This window comes from Pipistrellus hanaki (assembly GCF_964339955.1).
Source record: "Pipistrellus hanaki genome assembly, chromosome: X".
Lineage (NCBI taxonomy): Eukaryota > Metazoa > Chordata > Mammalia > Chiroptera > Vespertilionidae > Pipistrellus > Pipistrellus hanaki.
In genome coordinates this window covers 98,414,685-98,433,991 of record NC_140524.1, presented here as the reverse complement: position 1 = coordinate 98,433,991, position 19,307 = coordinate 98,414,685, and the positions used below count along the sequence as shown (strand labels likewise).

Here is a 19,307-nt window from a genome sequence, read left to right as displayed (position 1 = left end):
ATAAAACAAACAAGCAAACAAGAACCTCTTTTAACCATCTATTGGATAATCAGAAGTACAATATTCTTTAAATGTACTGACATTTTCCTTACCTGAGTTTAAAATGCTTTAAGAAATTGTTATTTATCCTTTATTAGTGATATAAAAAGGCAGTAGAGCTCACTCCAACGTACAAATGAAGCTTACTGAAATGTAACCAGGGGAATATTATCTATTTGTCACACCAGTCTATCTCTAGTGTCTAGAAATACGCTTGTACATAGTATGTGCTCAATAAATATTTTTGGAAGAAGAAATGGAGGGGGGAAAGAGAATAAAGGAACTTAATTGTTTAACATCATTCACCAATCAGAGCAGAACCAATAAAAGAGTTTTTCAAACAAGTGGTTTAACCATATTTAGTACTGTCTCTGTAATTCAACTATCGTTTCCTGCTGTCAGGGAATATTTTTTAATGATAAAACAAATAATTGTCTATTAGTTGACTGGAGGATGATATTTTAAAATTGGGAACAGGTGTGGTTATTGTGAACTCCCTTTCATTTGTTGTTCCCTTCATGGAAGGGTGCTGCTACTCGTCTGCTACCCACTGGACCTGCTTATAGTAACTTTTCCAGACATGCTGATGGCTTTACACTGACCTACTCTCACGTTCTCTTGAGATCAGTAAGGTCTAGAGCTAGAAGTCAAGGCAGAGTGAGTTGCCCACACAAGAATGGAGCTTGTGACCTTGACCTTATTGACCAAACCGTCCAACTAGCAGAGCTCATATTTATGTATCAAATAACGAAGAGGACAGGAATACTCAAAAGAGAATAGTAATATATTTGGCTCTAAGTGTCCTTCTTTTACAAAGAAGAATAAAAAGGCATGACATCCTCACTGAAGAATTTGAATATTGTGAACATTTGTCATGTTCTATCAAGTCTAAGCCATCCAAAGACAAACATGCTACCTTAAGCAAATTTGTTGAAAAATAGCATGGATCTGAAGAGATGTTACAAGGGCAGATTTATGCTTCCTGCGGATAAGCAAAACATTTCAGTCCTTTCCAATCATGATTTTTCACCACCTGTTCTTTAAGAACTCCCAAATTTCAAATTATCATTTACTTAACATAATATGGTGGGAAAATCTTTAGATTAGGGTTCTGGGTCTGGTTTAGCCATGTTGCTTTTTGACCTTGGGTTGGTTACTTTCCCTCTCATCTTCAGTTTGCTTCTTCTGCAAAATGGTTTTTAGAATCTGTTTCCTCTAACATTTTGGGAAGGTTGTATCTAGAACCAGAAGGATCTGGTCAGAACTCTAACCCTAATTAGCTAGGTGACCTTGGATAAATCATTTATGTTCTGTGGGCCTGTTTTAAATGTTTAAAAATATCTTGTTAGATGTTTCTTAGAGTCCCAAGACCATTCATTCAGTTACCTCTCTTATGCCCTCTTCAAAGATACAAAACCACAAATTGGCATGTCGTGATAAATACTTATTTTTTTTTTACAAGTAGCAATTTCTAGTTACCCATAAATACCTTATATTTTATGTGGAAAAGTTAAATATATCCTATGCGTGATAATAAATATCTTTCCCCACATCAAACTAAAGAACCCACCAAACAAGCCATGAAAAAAATGTCTATACCACGGTCTTCAGAAAAATCAGATGGCAGAAGACCCATCCCTTTCAAATGCTTGGGTGTAGCTACAGAAAGTGACATGACTTCCCCAACAGCTTCATGAAATCCTTCATTAGCTCCATTTCTTAGTAGGTAGGGTTGTTTGGCATATGCCATGTCATACTGGATGTGTCCCATCTCATGATGGGCTGTCAGGAAGTCATCCATTGTCACCTTTGTGCACATCTTGATCCTGCACATAAATGGACAAGATTAAAATGCATCTCATTGAGTTTCATTTAATCATCACAGTAGAGCTGGATAGGATTTTGGTAGCAAGATTCATTCACCAGTGAATCTTGAGGATCTACCTTTTAGGTCATAGGAACTACACTAGGTGCTGAATATATAGTGCTGGGCAGGATTGAATGCTGTTCTCCTGGTCATAGGCTCACAGGAAGAAAAACAAGCAGTTCTCTACTACAATAAACTGAGACAAGTACTCTGTAAGTGGTCAGTAGGCATGGTTTGGGCCATAACAATGAGTGAATACAGGCACAGTGTTCTAGAAGCACCAAGAAGGGCATAACTGAGGATGCAATGAGCATACTGGACCTTGATCAGCATGCAGAAGTTTGCAGGTAGATGGCAGGGAGCGACAAGAGGTTGACATTCCTGGAGGTGCTCAGTAAGAAAAGCTTAAGAAAAAAATGCCATTCAGGACACTGAAAGCAGTTTGGTATAGTCAGAATAGTGAAGGGGTTGGAAATTGTTAGTTTGGAATAATAAGCTTGTAAGTCCAGGAAGCAGGTATAGGTAGAGTAGCAAGAAAAGGAGAGCCAAAGACAAAGTCCTAGGAAGTTTCAGTATGTACGGAGTGCAGAGATGAAGGTTCTTCAAAGGAGTTGGGGAGAGAAGTCAAATAAGTCCAGAAGAGGATGACAATGCAGAGGACAATGAAAAACAGCATTTTAAAGACAATTTGTAAATATTATCTAATGTTGTTGTGGCCCAATGAAATAAGGACCGCATGTGGCAATTATGTAGTGGTTCTTTTCAACTTGGCAATAGCAATTTCATTCAGGTGAATGTAGGGGGGAGGGGTCATATTTCAGTAGGTTCCAAAATTAATTTCCCTTCTACCACTCTGACCATATCATCTCCCTGATAAATACCCTTTGGACTTCCCACTGCTTAAGAATACACTCAACCTTCTTTATATACCCCAACATAACCTAATTTTCTAACTTGGTTATTTTCCATTCTCTTTTAAAACATGGGAATAGCTACTATATATATAATGTCTACTGTATGTAAGATCCTGTGCTAGAAAACTTATGTATACTTACATTAAGCCTCACTCTAGTATTGGAGCCAGTAAATTATGGTCTGAGGCTGAACATCTGTTTTGATAAAAAGGTTATATTGGCACACAACCACACTAGTTACCTGGAGCTATTGTCATGCTAAGTAGTTGCAACAGAGACCTGCAAAACGTAAACTATTTACTATTTGAACCTTTATAGAAAAGGATTGCCAACTGCCACTCCAGTGGATTCTGCTGGGTTCCTGCCCAGATCTATTTTACCAGGCACATCCACCCATCTTCCGGTTGCCTGAGGCATAGCCCTTAACAGCCTATAGCTGCTTTCTTCTTCACTGTTTTTGGCTAAATGTGAGGTGCCTCAGCCAGGAGTTTATGCCCCCCTCCCCCACTCAGGCAGTCCACAGTCAATGAGTGACTAATATGCGAGTACAACTTGTTCGTTACATACACCTTGTCTCAAGATATGACCACCAACTCAGGTACAAATCACGCTCCAGAGAGCCCTGTGGGATGAGGCTGAGGCAAGGCTCCAGCTGAGACCACATCTTTACTTAAATCCTTCTCCAGCCCCCTCTCAACTTCCTTCACACCCCTTTGCCTGAGAGCTTCCCCTCAATGCATCTTATTTCAAGCTAGGGAATTCAGCCTAAAACACTCACAAACCTGCCAACTGTGAATTACTGTTCCATTTTATACATAAGGAAACAAATCCAAGAAGGTTAAATACCTTGCCCAGGGTTGCCCAGCCATTAAGTGGCGCTTGCGATTCAAAAGCCTGTGCTCGTATGTCCTATCACACAGAACCTTCTTCAGAGGCCCTTTATTCTAGTCTAATTTGCTGATATCAGGACACAATGCCAGGTCCTGCCACTCTGCATTTAATCCACTGTATTCCTCCCAGCTCTGTCTGTCTGAATGCTTCCTGTCTTTCAAGCCTAATTCAAATGCCACTTGAGAAGCCCTGTCTGATCCTACATGCTATGCCAGGTGTGGTCAGTTCTCTTCCAATTCCCCCATTGAGTGGTATCGGTTTCTCTTAAGACATGTACCACTTTCTTTTATTCTAGCTTATTTATTCACCTGTCCTGTCTCACTAACATGGAGGGGAAGACCAATGCCTGATTCACAACTCCACCTTCCATAAATCTTACCACCAAGACTTTCATAATAGGGGCACCACTATACCCATAACCATGCAACTCTAATGGGTGCATATTATTTCAAATGAGGCAAATTGTCTAAAGGTTCAAGTTAGGGCCTGCTGACAATCCCCTTTTCCTGGAAAAACTCAGATGTACTCTCATGGACTCCCAGCTTTCATTAAAGGGAAGTTCATTCATCTCTTCTGTGCTCAGAGAAGAAGAGCAGGAATCTAAATTCATCTTTTTCCATGCCTCCCATGTCTCCCATGTCAGTATCAGCTGTATATCAGCCTCCCTACCTGAAGTCGTCCTCCCCCAGGTCCCAAGCTGTGGGGTGGCAGACCACTTGCCGGCCATCGCTTGGCTCAGTTAGCATGGAGTTATTCCAGAATCCTTGAGTCATACTATAAAGTCCAACAGACAAATAGAACTTCTCAGCCTCCTTGAATATCTTTCCTGCATCCCAGGACTGAAAAAAGGAAAAAAAGAAAAAATAACAGCATTTAATTCTAGCATTAAAACAACAGCATTCTTTCGTACATAGGCATAACCTTTCTGGAGGGCAATTTAGCATCATGAATGAACAATTTTCAAAGTATTTATACTCTTTGTTTCAGTAATCCTGTCTCTAGAGAACTAACCTGGGAACTTCTCAGAAAGTAGGTCAAAGAATTAAATTTAAACTGATTTTTTGTTTATTATTGTTTTAAATTGAAAAATAGGTGACATATAACATTGTGTAAATTTAAGATGTACAACATGTAAAATGGTTTTTAATAAGGAAAAATGGAAATAACCACTAAAATGATTAAGTAAATAATTACGACATTGTGAAATGGAAAATATAATAAATTAGTAAGTGAAAAGTAGAATATGTAAACCATTTATATAGCACATAATCTTGATGAGGAAATGCACAAAAATATTCATAGACTGGGTGACATTATATGTGATGTATTTTTGTCTTTATTCTTTATATTCCAAGTATAACAGAAACAACAGCAACCTCTTTGATAAAAACTATTTAACTCAAACCAACAACTACTGATTGAGCTCCTTCAAGGAGTAAGCCTTTGGTACTAGGCTCAGTGAAAGACATAAACAGTAAGATGGACATGAAGTCAGGGGCTTTTGGAACCAAAATGGCCGACGTGTGACCCAATAGCCAATGTGTAGTTGGGCATTGGCTTTATAGTCTGTATGGGAATCTAAACTTTAGAATATTCTGGAATCAGACACAGGCAGCAGTAGCTATCTCCCATCCAAAAAAACTCTTCTGGGAACCAGTGTCCCTAGAGCCAACACTTCTTTGGAGATAAGGCCCACATCAGGCAAACTAAATTTGTGTAATCAGCATATGCTTCATGAATCACTTCTGGTGACACAGGAAATTTCTTCTGATCTCAAAGACCAGTGAAGTCTGGTTTTTCTCCTATGTCAACCCTGGGGATATAAAACAGGATATGACACTATGGCTTTTTAAAATTATTGACCTATAAGACTTAATATCAGCCAATACTGATTTTGAGCAAGGCATTCTTGAACAGAATGAATGAATACCAAAACAGTGTAGACTAGTAGGAACAGTTAACATCTGTTAAATAAAGAATGAATGAATAGAAAACTACACTGGAAATATTAGGAGCTCTGAGTTCATACCTTAGTTGCCACTGACTCCTTTTTACTTTAGCAAATCATTTACCCGAGCCTCTGTTTTCTTGACTACAATATAGAACTATCAATATATATATATTTATCACAATACCTGTTCTGATCATCCCAGAGGTTTACTGTAAAGGTAACATTAGGAGATATGGTGGGTGTAAAAACACTGTAGAAAAGCTAAGGGGATAACATAAAGATAGGCCTCTGCTACTGCTCAACTATAAAATAAAAACAGTTTCATGTTTTTATTCAGCTTTGGACTTTTCCCAGGAGCATGGGAAGTATGTTATATAATATATGAGAAAATGTTCATTGCTTACAGATTTGCTTACAGATTTAAAATTATTTTACTGATTTTTTACAGAGAGGAGGGGAGAGAGCTAGAGAGCCAGAAACGTCGATGAGAGAGAAACATCGACCATCGACCTACTGGGGATGTGCCCGCAGCCAACGTACATGCCCTTGACCGGAATCGAACCTGGGACCTTTCAGTCCGCAGACCGATGCTCTACCACTGAGCCAAACTGGTTTCAGCAGATTTAAAATTATTAATAAACAAAAAAGTCCAGCAATACCTAAAATGTAAGTTATGGTGCAACTATCTGAAGAAATTTTACACAGCCAATAGAAGTATGACTATGAATTCTACCCAGAAATGTAGACAATTATTTGAATTTAATAATATATTATAATGTCATAAATATAAGGGAACACAAAGAAGTTAAACAATTATACCAAAATGGTAACAGAAAGGTAATTTTAAAATTATTTTAAATACTCTTGCAATATTTTAATAATAAATTTTAAGTATGCAAAAATTATCTAATGATGTCCTTTTTTTTTTCATTGAGATTACTAACTGATTGCTTAGTAATGACTAACTTTGGAAAGAGTGTGGCCAGACAGTTGATAATTACACATGTCACTGTTTAATGGAAAACTTAGGTCCTCTTCATTTTTAATATCTCTCAGTGAGATCAATACCCTACCTATTATTCAAGGTACTTGATGCCATTGAAATTGTAAACCATTTTTCCATGAAGAGATAGCTACATGAGGAATACATTTAATTAGCTTGAAATTTTTTTATTTATATAGTTTCATAGAACAATTAGCATCTGTTAGCTAGAAGAGAAAGATAGCCTAAAAAGAAATGAAGTGAAGGATTGAGATTTTATTTCCAAGGCCTCTTCTTCTTACCTGTTTCTTCATTGTTTCAGTAACATCTATGTTTTGTTTCTGTTCAAAGGGGACTGTCAGATTGTACAGATTTGTCCAAAATCTACCCCACATATCACCTATTAAAAAAAAAGATTTTGTTAATACACAGAAAGGACAGCAGAAGTACAGAACTGATATTTACATAGTACATGAGGTGAGATTGATAAACAGGTCACTTAGTATTCTACATTTAATCTAATTTCTGTGCTTTCTTTTCACTATCTCTTTTTCTCTTATTTTAGTTTCAAAACTCCCATCTTTTTCTATCTCCTCTAAAAGGTTAAAATGGCAGAAGATTTTGTAGTTAGGCAAAACTTGTTAGGGAATCATCCCAGTTTCTCCCATTTAAGGTTTAAAAAGCACAATTTACTAAATATGTGGAACATCATAGCTAATATAGATTAGAAGCATATTTATTGAATTTACTATCCAAGGGGCAAAAATACTACAAATTAAACTATTAGTAATCCTTAATGTTGGCTTCAAGAGAGATCATATAGGATCATCATTCAGCGACCTCTAGTAATTAGTGATTACATTTCACTTTTATTCCTATAATAGAGTAATACACTTAACTGGGTAATTTTTCAAACATCTCAAATAAACGTTAAAATGAATTTCAAGGCCAGGCCCTAAAAGGGAAGATGGATGTAGAACAAGTGAATCTAATAGCAGGACCAGAATCCTGACATCAAAAGATAGGGCAACTTAACTATACAAAGAATGATCCAATGAAGTCACGTTTTAAAGAAAAAGATATCTATTCACTGTGGAAATATGTGATGTGTGACATAAGGCTGAAACACAGGCCAAAAGGGACCCAGCAAACAGTATGACATTGCTTCCAAAACCCAAATATGACTATAACGTAAATGAATAGAATCGAAGTATCTAGAACAAAGGAAGCCATGGTTCCATTTTTACTCCATGTTGGCTAAACCTCATCAAAATAACTGTGGTTCTGAGCTTGATATTTGAAGAGTGACATCAACAAGGGATGGCTTATCCAAAGGAGAACAAATAGAAAAGTGATATTTTAAAAGAATGGTTTAAAAATTCTGTTTCACATTTAACTTAAAATTGGAAAATAGTGTATGCATGATGATAACAATAATGCTCACAAAAGTATACTGAGTACATATTCTTATGCCAGATACTATGTTATGTCTTCTATGATGGCTATTTGCAAATATCTTAAAGGCCATTTTGTAAAAGAAGAATGGATATACCCTAGGTAACCTCCTAACATGGAATTAGGTGTAACGAATGTAAGGCAATAGGGGGTGTTAATTCAGTTCCACACAAAGTAAACATTTCTTATAATTAGTGCCATGAAGCAATGGAATAATCTGCCTTGGAAGAAAGAAAAAGCTACATCACACCAGGTAGGTTTAAGCAGAAACTGAATTACTGAAGAACGCCTGGCAAAGACATTGTAGAGAGTATTTATACATATTGTTTTAGAGTAAAAAGTCTCCACAAGTCTTTGTCCATATTCTCTTCTGCTGAACAAGGCTTGGTCTTGGAGAATTTGCTGCCATTAATTTAGCTTGACTGCAGTAGTAATACTATGTATACATGACATGAATTTTTCAGCTTCAAGTGGAGGATAGTCATTCTCTGGAGGGAAATTAGCAGGTTCAATTAAGGGCCCTAGGTCTTGTATAGTCTACAAAGGCTCTGTGGCAGAATCCAAGGTTTTAGGAAGATTGATTTTTCTCCTAAGCTAGGCATCTTCCTTCATTATAAAGACTTCATACATACTCATGTGATTCCAAACCAAGTACTTTCCAGCAAAAGTAATTGCTACAGTTAAGAAAGGACTTACAAAGCTTTAGCTCAGGCCATACCTTAATTCTAGAAGCCTTTCTCTCATGGCTGACTACCAAGCTTCATTCTTCTGACAATATAATACTAAGATCCCAAATTCACTTCAAAAGCTTAGCCAACCAACTTGAATAAGACTTATTTTCCCCATTCACACTCTTATTTGAACTTGGCGTTCCTTCTCTAATTGTCTTAATCACCCCTTTATCCTTCGAATTGTAGCCAACATAATAACTGTTTATGTACAAAATAAAGTAATGCCATAATGATTTCAAAATAATTTTTCTATTGAAGACAGTGCTTTCAAAATATAATTTCTATGATGTTATTAATTCCATTCACAGAATTTTCCAAAAGTTTTATGTTGGGCCTCACTCCATAAAAGAACTTTATTAGTGGAAATAGCATAGAGCAAAGTATACGAAGAATTGGTGGAGTTTCTTACCAAGCAAATGGGCAGGGAGGCATCCAGTCGGACTGATACGGGAAGGATAGGCATTCATCAGCTTTGCCCTGACATAAGCATGAAGTTGTTCATATAATGGTTTAATCTGAAAAGCCCAGGAAGAAAGTTTAAGACCAAGAGAAGCTGGTTCCTATTTCCAATCCTCAACACTAAAAATAGAAGCTTATTTAGACAAGTAGAATGTCCCTAAAGTTTCATTTCTTTTCCTCTCAAATATTATGGAGAGTTTGAAAGTGTTCCTTCTTTCCAGATGCTGATAACTAGCTTCATTGCATAAAGCAATAAGCACACCTGAAGATATACACGTTCCAAAATAAAAGCAGATGCAAAAATATTCATTTCTAAGATGTCCAAGCCGGTTTGGCCCAGTGGCTAGAGCATCAGCCTGGGGACTGAAGGGTCCCAGGTTCGATTCCGGTCAAGGGCATGTGGTTGCGGGCACATCCCCAGTGGAGGGTGTGCAGGAGGCAGGTGATCGATGTTTCTAACTCTCTATCCCTCTCCTTTCCTCTCTGTAAAAAAAAAAAAAAAAAAGATGTTATCTACTTCCTTTGTTTTTAAATTGAAATATCATTTACACACGATAAAATTTACCCATCTTTAAGTGTATAGTTTCATGAGTTTTAGAACATTTATATTGTTGAGCAACCATTCCCACCACCCAGTTTTACCCCCATTTGCAGTTTATTCCACTCCTACCCTCAGCACTAGGTAACTGAACTGATTCTGTCTCTGTAGTTTTCCCTGGTCTGGACATTTCATATAAATGAAATTATATAATATGTGACCTTCTGTGTCTGTCTTTGTTCACTTAACATAATGTTTTTGAGGTTCATCCATGATATTGCATGCATCGGTAGATCATTCCTTTTTATTACTGATAAACATTTCATTGTATGAATACACTAGAGTCTGCTTCATTTACTATCTCATGGATAAAATTCGCCAGTTGTGGGATGATTAGATTGTTTCCACTTTAGGGCTACTATGAATAATGCTTCCATGAATATTCACATATAAGTCTTTGTATGGATATACATTTCACTTCTCTCATATAGACACCTAAGAATAACTTAGTCATATGGAAAGTGTATGTTTAACATTTAAGTTGTCAAACTATTTTTCAAAGTGACTGTACCATTTGACATCTCTGTCAGCAGGGTATGAGAGCTCCAGTATCTTCATATCCTCACCAATACTTGGTACAATCAGTCTTTTTTTTAATATATTTTTTATTAATTTCAGATAGGAAGGGAGTGGGAGAGAGAGAAAGAGAGAAACATCAATGATGAGAGAGAATCATTGATCAGCTGCCTCCTGCATGCCCCACACTGGAAATGGAGCCTGCAACCTGGGCATGTGCCCTGACTGAGTATTAAACAGCAACCTCTGGTTCATAGGTCAACAGTCAACCACTGAGCCATGCTGGCCAGTCTGTCAGTCTTTTTTTAATTACAGCTATTCTCGTGGGTGTGTAGTCGTTTTTAATTATAGTTTTAATTTTCCTAATAATGCTTTACTTGCTTATTTGCCATTTCTTTGATGATATACTTATTAAAATATTTTGCCTACTTCTCTTTATTTGGGGGGGGGGATATTTGTCCTGCTTTCATTTTTTTTATAGCTCTGCCCAACTATGGATAGACAGAGTAACTACACATAAGAAGTTTGAAGGCTCAGAAATAAGGAGATGTGGGGATCAAAATGAAGGAAGAGGGAGACATTAAGAAGTGTCCATGGGGTACTTAGACTCATAGACTCGCTCTTTCCTATAAAGATAAGGAAGCAATAGTACCAATTGTCCTGAGAAAGGATCTGCTAACAGAGGATGACAATGCTGCCCTAGGCAGCTCACAAAGACCATGCCTTCTCATAATCTAAAAGACTGCTCCTTCCTGTAATTTTTCTTTCTTATAATCTTGCTGTTGGTAATTTCTGGTTAGTGGCTGAAAAGTGGGGGAAGGGGGGAGTAGAGTAATACTGATCATCTGTAGGAATTGACCTGTTATCCTTTAAAATACTTTCAAGCTCTAATATTACATAACTATGAGGCCTGGGAATGACTGACCAGTGTGTTAGAAAAAGCCAGAATGCCTTTTGTCACCTTCCCTTCTTCCTGAGCACTGCCCTACATCTGTCTCTGGGTACAATTCCTTAGTTACCTCTAAAAAGATACGGTCCACATCTTCCATCAACTGGTTGCGGCTATAGTTATAGCCATCTCCCCCCTCTGTTTCATAATCTCCTCTCCAATAATCCCCATAGTCCTCGTAATCTGTTTAGAAGAACACAAGGGAAAGAAAGAGTAAAAGCACAATGTATATATGTATTAGCCTTGCCTGGAGGCTAAAAAAAAATCCAAAGATATATCACATTTTTTTACTGCCCTTCTAAATATCAACTGAAAGGATTATAAACGAATAATGACACTAGCTCATGTCTGTTAAGCACTTGCTCTGTGTCAGAAATTTAACTGCATTATCTCATCTAATAGACTCAAACACTCTACAAGATTGACATTATTATAATGCCCACTGTGCAGATTAACAGCCTGTTTTTAGATGATTAAATCATTTGTCTAAGGTTGCACACAGCTAGTAAGGCACAGGAGCACACTCCTACTTTCCTAACCCTGGGTCTCTACTCTCTCCGTAGTTTACATCTTTAGCTTTAAAATATGTGATTGCATCTGCATTTTTAAATTCCCACTCATATATTTAAAAATCCAACCCAACTCATCTTAGACATTGCCACAGTGTGCCTATATTTATTTGCAAATCATATGTATAAACAGTACATCTCTTTACATTTTATGTAGTATCTCATCATCAGGAAACATGAGCTTGTGTTAAGTTATTAGCTAATAAAGTTTGCAAATGTATATTAATAATCTTTATTTTTACAGGCACATTGGCAATGAATGATCAGGAAGATGAGGAGAAAAACAAATATTTGAATAGAAGGATATGGTGATGAGTTACTGTCTCCAGCTTATCAATACCTTGAGAATATGAGTTTATGTATCAGTGAAAGATATTTGGAAACCACAGATGAAAAAATTCTTTCTCGCTCAACCCAATAAAGTTATTCATAATGCCATGGGCTTCAGCTCATTACCCAGGCAGGAGCATAAGTTAAGAAAGATGGGAATTCCTCCCCATGTTAAGATTTTTATGACCACGTGATTTGAGTTATTATTACAACTGCAGAATGTTATGAGTTTCCAGCCTTAATTAATCTGATTTTTTTTCTTTCTGTAACACCACCCTGAGGTAAACACACAAATGACTTTTGAGAATGAACTGTAGCTAGATGGGAGCTCAGGTGAGAGACTGTCTCTGTTTCTCATTCTTTCTGCGAAACAGAATTCCTATTTAATCCCCAAACAAGCTCAGGAACCTTGGGGACCTGAGACCTTCCCAGACAACTGATTTGTTTGAAGCCCTGTAGTTGAGCTCTTTAACTATAGAATGTCAATTCACCTTTCCTTATTCCCTAGTAGTTTCTTCTTTGAGAAAGGCAACATGAATTATTCAGCAGAGGATCCTTAATGTAGGGATATACCTTATGTCAAAGGGCAGCCTTGGGAATCCATGAGGGGAGAAAAAAACCATGACCTCAAAGACCTCAAAGACCAGCAAACTTACTGTTTCCTCTTGCCATCTCATTTTTCAGGACCACATACTCTTCATATAATGGCCTCAGCTGCTTGCCGACCTCAGACCTCCAGCCTTCCCAAACCCAGAGCCTTTGATGATAATCTTTGCTCTTCTCCATTATGTCTTCCAAGCCTGTTATTGCAAAGCACCCAAAGGGAAATAAACATGCATTGGTAAAATTTTTATTTGTAAACAATTACATGAACCTTCAAGAATTAAAAATAAGGCTGGCAGACATAAGGTCATAAAGTTATAAAACGAAATATCATGATTCATTAATTTCCTCATTCTTATTATAGTTCCAAAATATTTGAGGAGAAAATAAACCATTGGCATCATTTAACTGTTAACTTAATTAAGTTACTTGAATATGACAGACTTTACAAATGTAGTTTTGTTAAATGCTAAGTTTGTCTATGTGCTGCATCACATATTTGGAATCTTCTCACCTTTGGATTATCCATGTGAAAAAGCGCAATGCCATTATCTAACATCAATTTCATTTTTAAAACTTTGGGGAAAAGTGAATATAATAATCACTGCTCAAAATTAATAACTTACCTGAAAGTGTGAAGCACTGCTGTGGATTATTTGGGTTACAAACTTTTCCAGTACTGTAGATGGTGCTCATTGTAGTTAGAATTGTGCTCAACTGCAAATTAAAGATAATAAACACTGTTAAAAACGAGAGATATGCAAAAGAAAATGCTAATGTAAAGATGTCCTGTTAGCCATGTGATTTTTTTTTTTTTTTTATGAATCCAAATACAGCAGTTCACAACTTCTTTGCCAAGTATCTTTCTATGCACGGCAGGAATCTCTCAGTTAAATCTCCTCACCATCAGTTATCAACAGAGCCTTATAAACTAGTAATAAATATATGTGAAGTGATTAAAATAAACAGATGTACTAAAATCCCAAAAACATTTCTCACCTTCGCATGCACAAAGTGCAATTGTTATTACATTCCGCATCCACTGAGCGCACATTTATTGAACATCTACTATGTTCTACACTCTGACAGTTCTGACATGAACAAATCACTGGTCCTCAAGGACCCCACAGACATGGGACAAGGAGGGAGCCATGGCACTAATAATTATATAACAGAGCGATATGGGCTATCACTGTCACCAAAAAGTAATGTGGGAATATGAGGAGGAGATTCAGTAATGGCTTCAAAGAGGAAGGCAAATTAGAGCTCTGTCTTGGAAGAGAAGCAGAAAAGAGAGATGGAGGGCAGAGACTAAAAGGTGGAAGGAGGTTGGGAAAGACACGGCCTTTTCAGGGAGTGATGACATGTTGATGAAAACTAGAATAGTAGTGCTGGTTGAAGGACGTGGGAATGGAAAGATAAGCAGGAGCCTGATTATTAGGAACCTTTTATGTCACACTGAAAAGTTAAACTGTACCCTGTAGTTAGAGTGTAAAGGGGAGTAGCATAATAGAGTAAAGCAGTGCTACTCAAAATATGGTCCATGAATCAATGCAAGGCAGCAAATGGTTTGTTTCCATTATATGATAAGTACAGTAACTGAATCAATGTTTATAAACTTGTAAGACCATTTAATATTTCCATGACATCTAGGCATGCGATAGATTGGTAATAAAAGAAGAGGAGAAAGGGAGGAAGGGAAGAAGGGAGGGAGGGCTGGTTCTCTCCCCCAGATGATTTAAGAAATACCAGATGAAATACCCTGTTTCCCCTTTTCCTATTTCCCGCTTCCATTATTCTTTTATTCTGCTACAAGAGTTGCTATCCTAAGACATAAAATAGATTCCATGCTTAAAACTTCAAAAGAATCAACTAGTAATTTATAAATCAGTAATAAATATATGTGAAGTAATTAAAATAAACAGATGTACTAAAATCCCAAAAACATTTCTCACCTTCGCATGCACAAAGTGCAATTGTTATTACATTCCGCATTCACTGAGCGCACATTTATTGAACATCTACTATGTTCAACTCTCTCCCTTCTTCCTTTCCATTGAATTCATGCATCTTTGAGTCTCCCCTCTTCCCAAACACTTTAAGCTCTTACATGCATTTCATGCTTTTCAATCCTGGCTGCACATTAGAAGTATCTGGATCTTTTAAAAATAGAATGTCCGGTTCCAGCTAGGATAGACCAGATCAATGAGCAAAGTTTCACACGGTATCTTTGTAGGAAAGATGGGGAAGCATGGAATGGACAAGATAATGTGGATTAACACCTAGTTAGTAAGTGAATCCAAAGAATGCAAAATAATAAATCTCAACTTGTAAGAAGATACAGGCCATATGGTTTCATCTTTCTTCTTCTCATGCATTTTTTTTTCTTTTTATAGATGCAGATTAGAACACAGAGTTCCAGAGGAAAAGCAACTAAGAAATAAGACTTTGATGTTAAATAGCCAAATATTTCAATAGATTAGATGAAGGGTCTTAAACTATGATCTGCAGACCAAATCCTATCTGCTTCCTGTTTTTATAAAGTTTTATTGGAACACAGCCATGCCTATTTGTTTATGCATTAGCTATGGCTGATTTCCCACTACAACAGCAGAGTTAACTTATTGTGACAGAGACAATACAGCCCACAAAACCTAAAATATTTGTTATCTTTACCTTTGTATAAAAGTTTGTTGACTCCTGGGCAAGAGAGATGGAATGAAACATGGGGCAAATATAGGCTTTCTTAAATTTGCACAAACTAGCAAAGAATAGAATTTTCTTTGAATAGAATTTTAAAAGTATAGAATTTTAAAAGTATCCCTTCAGAACATTTGGAGACTTCATTGACAATGACATTGATATGAGTCAAAACCATGGAATTTGTCAAAAAACAAAGCACACAATCAAACAATAAGACCTAGATTGTCTTGGCAGATATAAAGCACAAAGTGCAGAATGTTACATTGCTGCTCACCTCTATGCAGACCAGAACCAACTCAAAGTGCTATGTTTAGCCTAGAGAGAAAAAGGACTCAACTAGTTAAAAAAATATATATACTAGCAGCCTTTATTTATTTAAAGACTATTATAGGAAAGAGCAATTTGGCTTTTGATGGCAGAACAAAGTGTAGGTACATCCCCTACCACTCAATGGAGTGAGTATCATTCCATCAATTAGAGGAAATCAGATGTGAAACTGATGTTTGGAAAGAGGTGAACCCCCCATCCCTAAAGAAGTTTGAGCTGAGGTTCTTAGCCACTTGCTAAAGAGTTTGCAGAGGAGAGTCAAGAATGAAAAGAGGAAAGGATTAGACTACAATGTGAGCTACTCAAGCTTGGCACTATTGACATTTTAGACCAGATAACTATTTGTTGTTTGGAGATGTCTTGTGCATTGCAGAATGTTTAGCAGCATCCCTACCCACTGGATGCCAATATCACCTCTCCCAAGTTGTGACAACCAAAAATGTCTCCAGACATTATTAAATGTCCCTGGGAGGCAAAAATCACCCACAATTATGAACCACAGACATAGACTAAGTATATTATTCAGGCTGCCTTGTCCTCAGGAAGATAACCTCTGTTTAGGGTGTCCTTATACACCACAGCGCCCAAACAATCCCAGTTTATCTCTGTGTCCTAACATAATTATTACATGTCTTCTTTCACTCTCAAAAAGATTCTAAGCCCAGAGCTCTTTTTAATGTCAGCATGCCACTCTTTGCAGATAAAGGAAGCAGCCATGGGTGATATGAATGTTTACTATTCCCCAATATTTCAACTCTTGAGATCAATGCTAGAATGTTCACATACTCGTTTGCTCTTTTCTGCTGTGAGCACCGATGACCCATTTTGCTGAAGGATCTGCAATTGAAGCTTGATTGTAAGATTCTGAATTTCTTGCAGTGGAAAAGCTTGGGCACGCTTGGACTGTTCTTTATAAAAGTCAGACCACTTGCTGTCAGCTTCATTCTGAAATGACAAAAATATAAAATTAAAGGCAGAATGACACTACTTGAACAGATAAAATAGAAGATGCGGTCCCAAAAACATCTGGTGGAGCATGCAATATTTCCTAAGTGTTTTAGTTCTCTACTTTGCTGAAGGTCGAGGCTTAGGTTAAAAGTGACCAGGCCACTCTTGGTCACTCTCTCTTCCTGGCCCACTGCCTAGTTTTCCCAAGAGTCCTGTCCCTAGAACTAGAAGTAAATTCTCACAGATGATTCACATTGTAAGACCCTGGAATTTATAGCCTTAGCACTGTGACATGTGCGAGCTGATCAGGATTCAAGGGTGAATGTTCAAGGGAGAGCTAGGTAGAGCTTAGCGTGGACTTACTGTGAATACAGACTCTCATGACTATGGGAACCTTGAGAAATGAGCACTGGTTTGCAGTAAGCTCCATAGTGCCATGACTTACCAGATATTGTGATCTTAAATTGTGTTCCCCAAAGAAGGTTGTCCAGAATATGGCTATTTGATAGCCGTGCTCATTTTTTACCATCAAAAGAAACTAACAAGCACGTGATGATGCCAGGACTTGAACATCAGCGGGCAAACGAACTCCTACAGACTTCTCTAGTGCAGTCTTCCCTCAATGCACAAATTTCCATTTATCAGACTACGGTGAACAGTTACTTTGTACATTGTACTTCTCTAGACCATATAAAAGTGGTAGCATATGAGGCAAGTAAGAAAGAGCTCCATTCCTGGAGTCAAACACCATCCACTAGCTGCATGACCTCGGGCAGATTACTTAGCCTCTCTGAGCTGCAATTACCTTATCTGTAAAATTAGAGTAATAATAAAACTTACTTCAAAGGATTGTTTTAAGGATAAGAAGAATGAACAAATAAGAAAATGCTTAGTAGAGTGCCCAATGCATCCTATGCATTAAAAAGAAAAGTTTGCTATTTTTCCCCCTCTCTTTATTGATTAAGGAAAGTTTGCTATTTTAGCACTTAATAGAAAAACATCTTTGTTCTTACATTGCTTGGAGTTTCATCTTATGGATAAGATATGCATCATGAATTTTTCATTAATGATATATAAGAGCATATGATAATATATATAAACTATGAGTAAGTGAAGCAGTTTCAGTTATAGGAAAAGAGAGATTCATTCAGACAACTAGACTTGACCAAGCCCTCATGGAGAAGGTGGGACCTAAGACAGACCTTAAAGTAGGCAGGAGTTAGATGATGTAAAGTACTTTGCAAAATAATTTATCTCATTTGATCTTCTTAACAATCCCATTAGATAGAAAACCATTTTGTATCCATTTTTCATGTGTGTTTTGAGGGTCTGAGAGAAATAATAGTGGAGCTAGCAATCATCTGCCAGCACCTGGATCTTGGATCCCGTGGTGGACAGACTCTAAGATAATTCCCATGACCCCTACTTCCTGGTGGTACACATTTGTGTGATCTCCTCCCCTTGAGTGTGAGCAGGACCCACTTGTAAGCGGTAGCATATACCAAAGAAGATAGGATGTACATGTTTATGTCATATAAGATTAATTTTTATCTTGCTGGAGGACTCTGTGTCCCTTGCTGATTTGGATGTAGCAAGATGCCATGTTGCGAACTATCCTGTGGAAATAACCACATGGCAAGGAATTAAGGATGGCAGCCTCTGGCTGACATCCTGCAAGAAACCAAGAATCTCAGTGCAGCAGCACACAGGGATCTGAATGCTACCACTAGCCATATTAGCTTAGGAGTGATTCATCCCCTGTCAGGCCCCAGGTGAGACCACAGCTCTAACCAGGACCTTGTCGGCAACTAGAGACTCAGGAGCAGAAGGTCAGCTACACTTTTCCTAGATTTATGACTAACAGAAGCTGTGAGTTGATAAATGTGTGTTGCTTTAAGCTTCTAAGTTTGTGGTAATTTTTTAAATATTTTATTGATTTTTTACAGATAGAAAGGGAGAGGGATAGAGAGTTAGAAATATCAATCAACTGCACACCTCCTACTTAGGGATGTGCCCGCAACCAAGGTACAAGCCCTTGACTGGAATTGAACCTGGGACCCTTCAGTTCACAGGCTGACGCTCTATTGTGGTAATTTTTTACACAATAAATAACTGGTAATACAGATTCCAGGCATGACTGCACTTTTCAGACCAAGAAATTTTGCTTTTATCTTGTGAATACTAGGGAGTCATTTAGGGGTTCCAAGCAGGCATCTGACATGATGGAAGTGATAACAATGGATCAGACAAGAGGTGAAAAAGTGGCAGTAGAAATGGAAAATGATTTCTCTCTTTATTGAGCTCAAACAACCCCTCAGAAACTACTTCTCAATTAATCTTCACAAACAATATTGTGAGGTAGTTATAATTATCTCCATTCCACAAATGATGAACATGAGGCACAGAGTGGACAAATAACTTTACCTAGGTCACACAGCTAGTAACTGGAAGAATCAACCAAGATATATTTACTCC

General features: G+C 37.4%; 1 protein-coding gene across 4 annotated transcripts in view; it reads right to left on the bottom strand.

Moving 5' to 3' along the window:
- The window catches only part of ACE2 (angiotensin converting enzyme 2), a gene marked incomplete at its 3' end in the record, with an annotated part of 41,969 nt that overhangs the window by 15,689 nt on the left and 6,973 nt on the right, over nt 1–19,307 (bottom strand). For all 4 annotated transcript variants that reach the window (XM_084869827.1, XM_084869826.1, XM_084869828.1 and 1 more), the window contains exons 3-10: nt 16,671–16,829; nt 13,481–13,571; nt 12,908–13,051; nt 11,423–11,535; nt 9,240–9,345; nt 6,947–7,044; nt 4,381–4,550; nt 1,639–1,865 (exon numbers count right to left, since the gene is read on the bottom strand). In XM_084869827.1, coding sequence (XP_084725953.1) covers nt 1,639–1,865; nt 4,381–4,550; nt 6,947–7,044; nt 9,240–9,345; nt 11,423–11,535; nt 12,908–13,051; nt 13,481–13,571; nt 16,671–16,829 — 1,108 coding nt within the window. The remainder of the gene's footprint in view (nt 1–1,638; nt 1,866–4,380; nt 4,551–6,946; nt 7,045–9,239; nt 9,346–11,422; nt 11,536–12,907; nt 13,052–13,480; nt 13,572–16,670; nt 16,830–19,307) is intronic.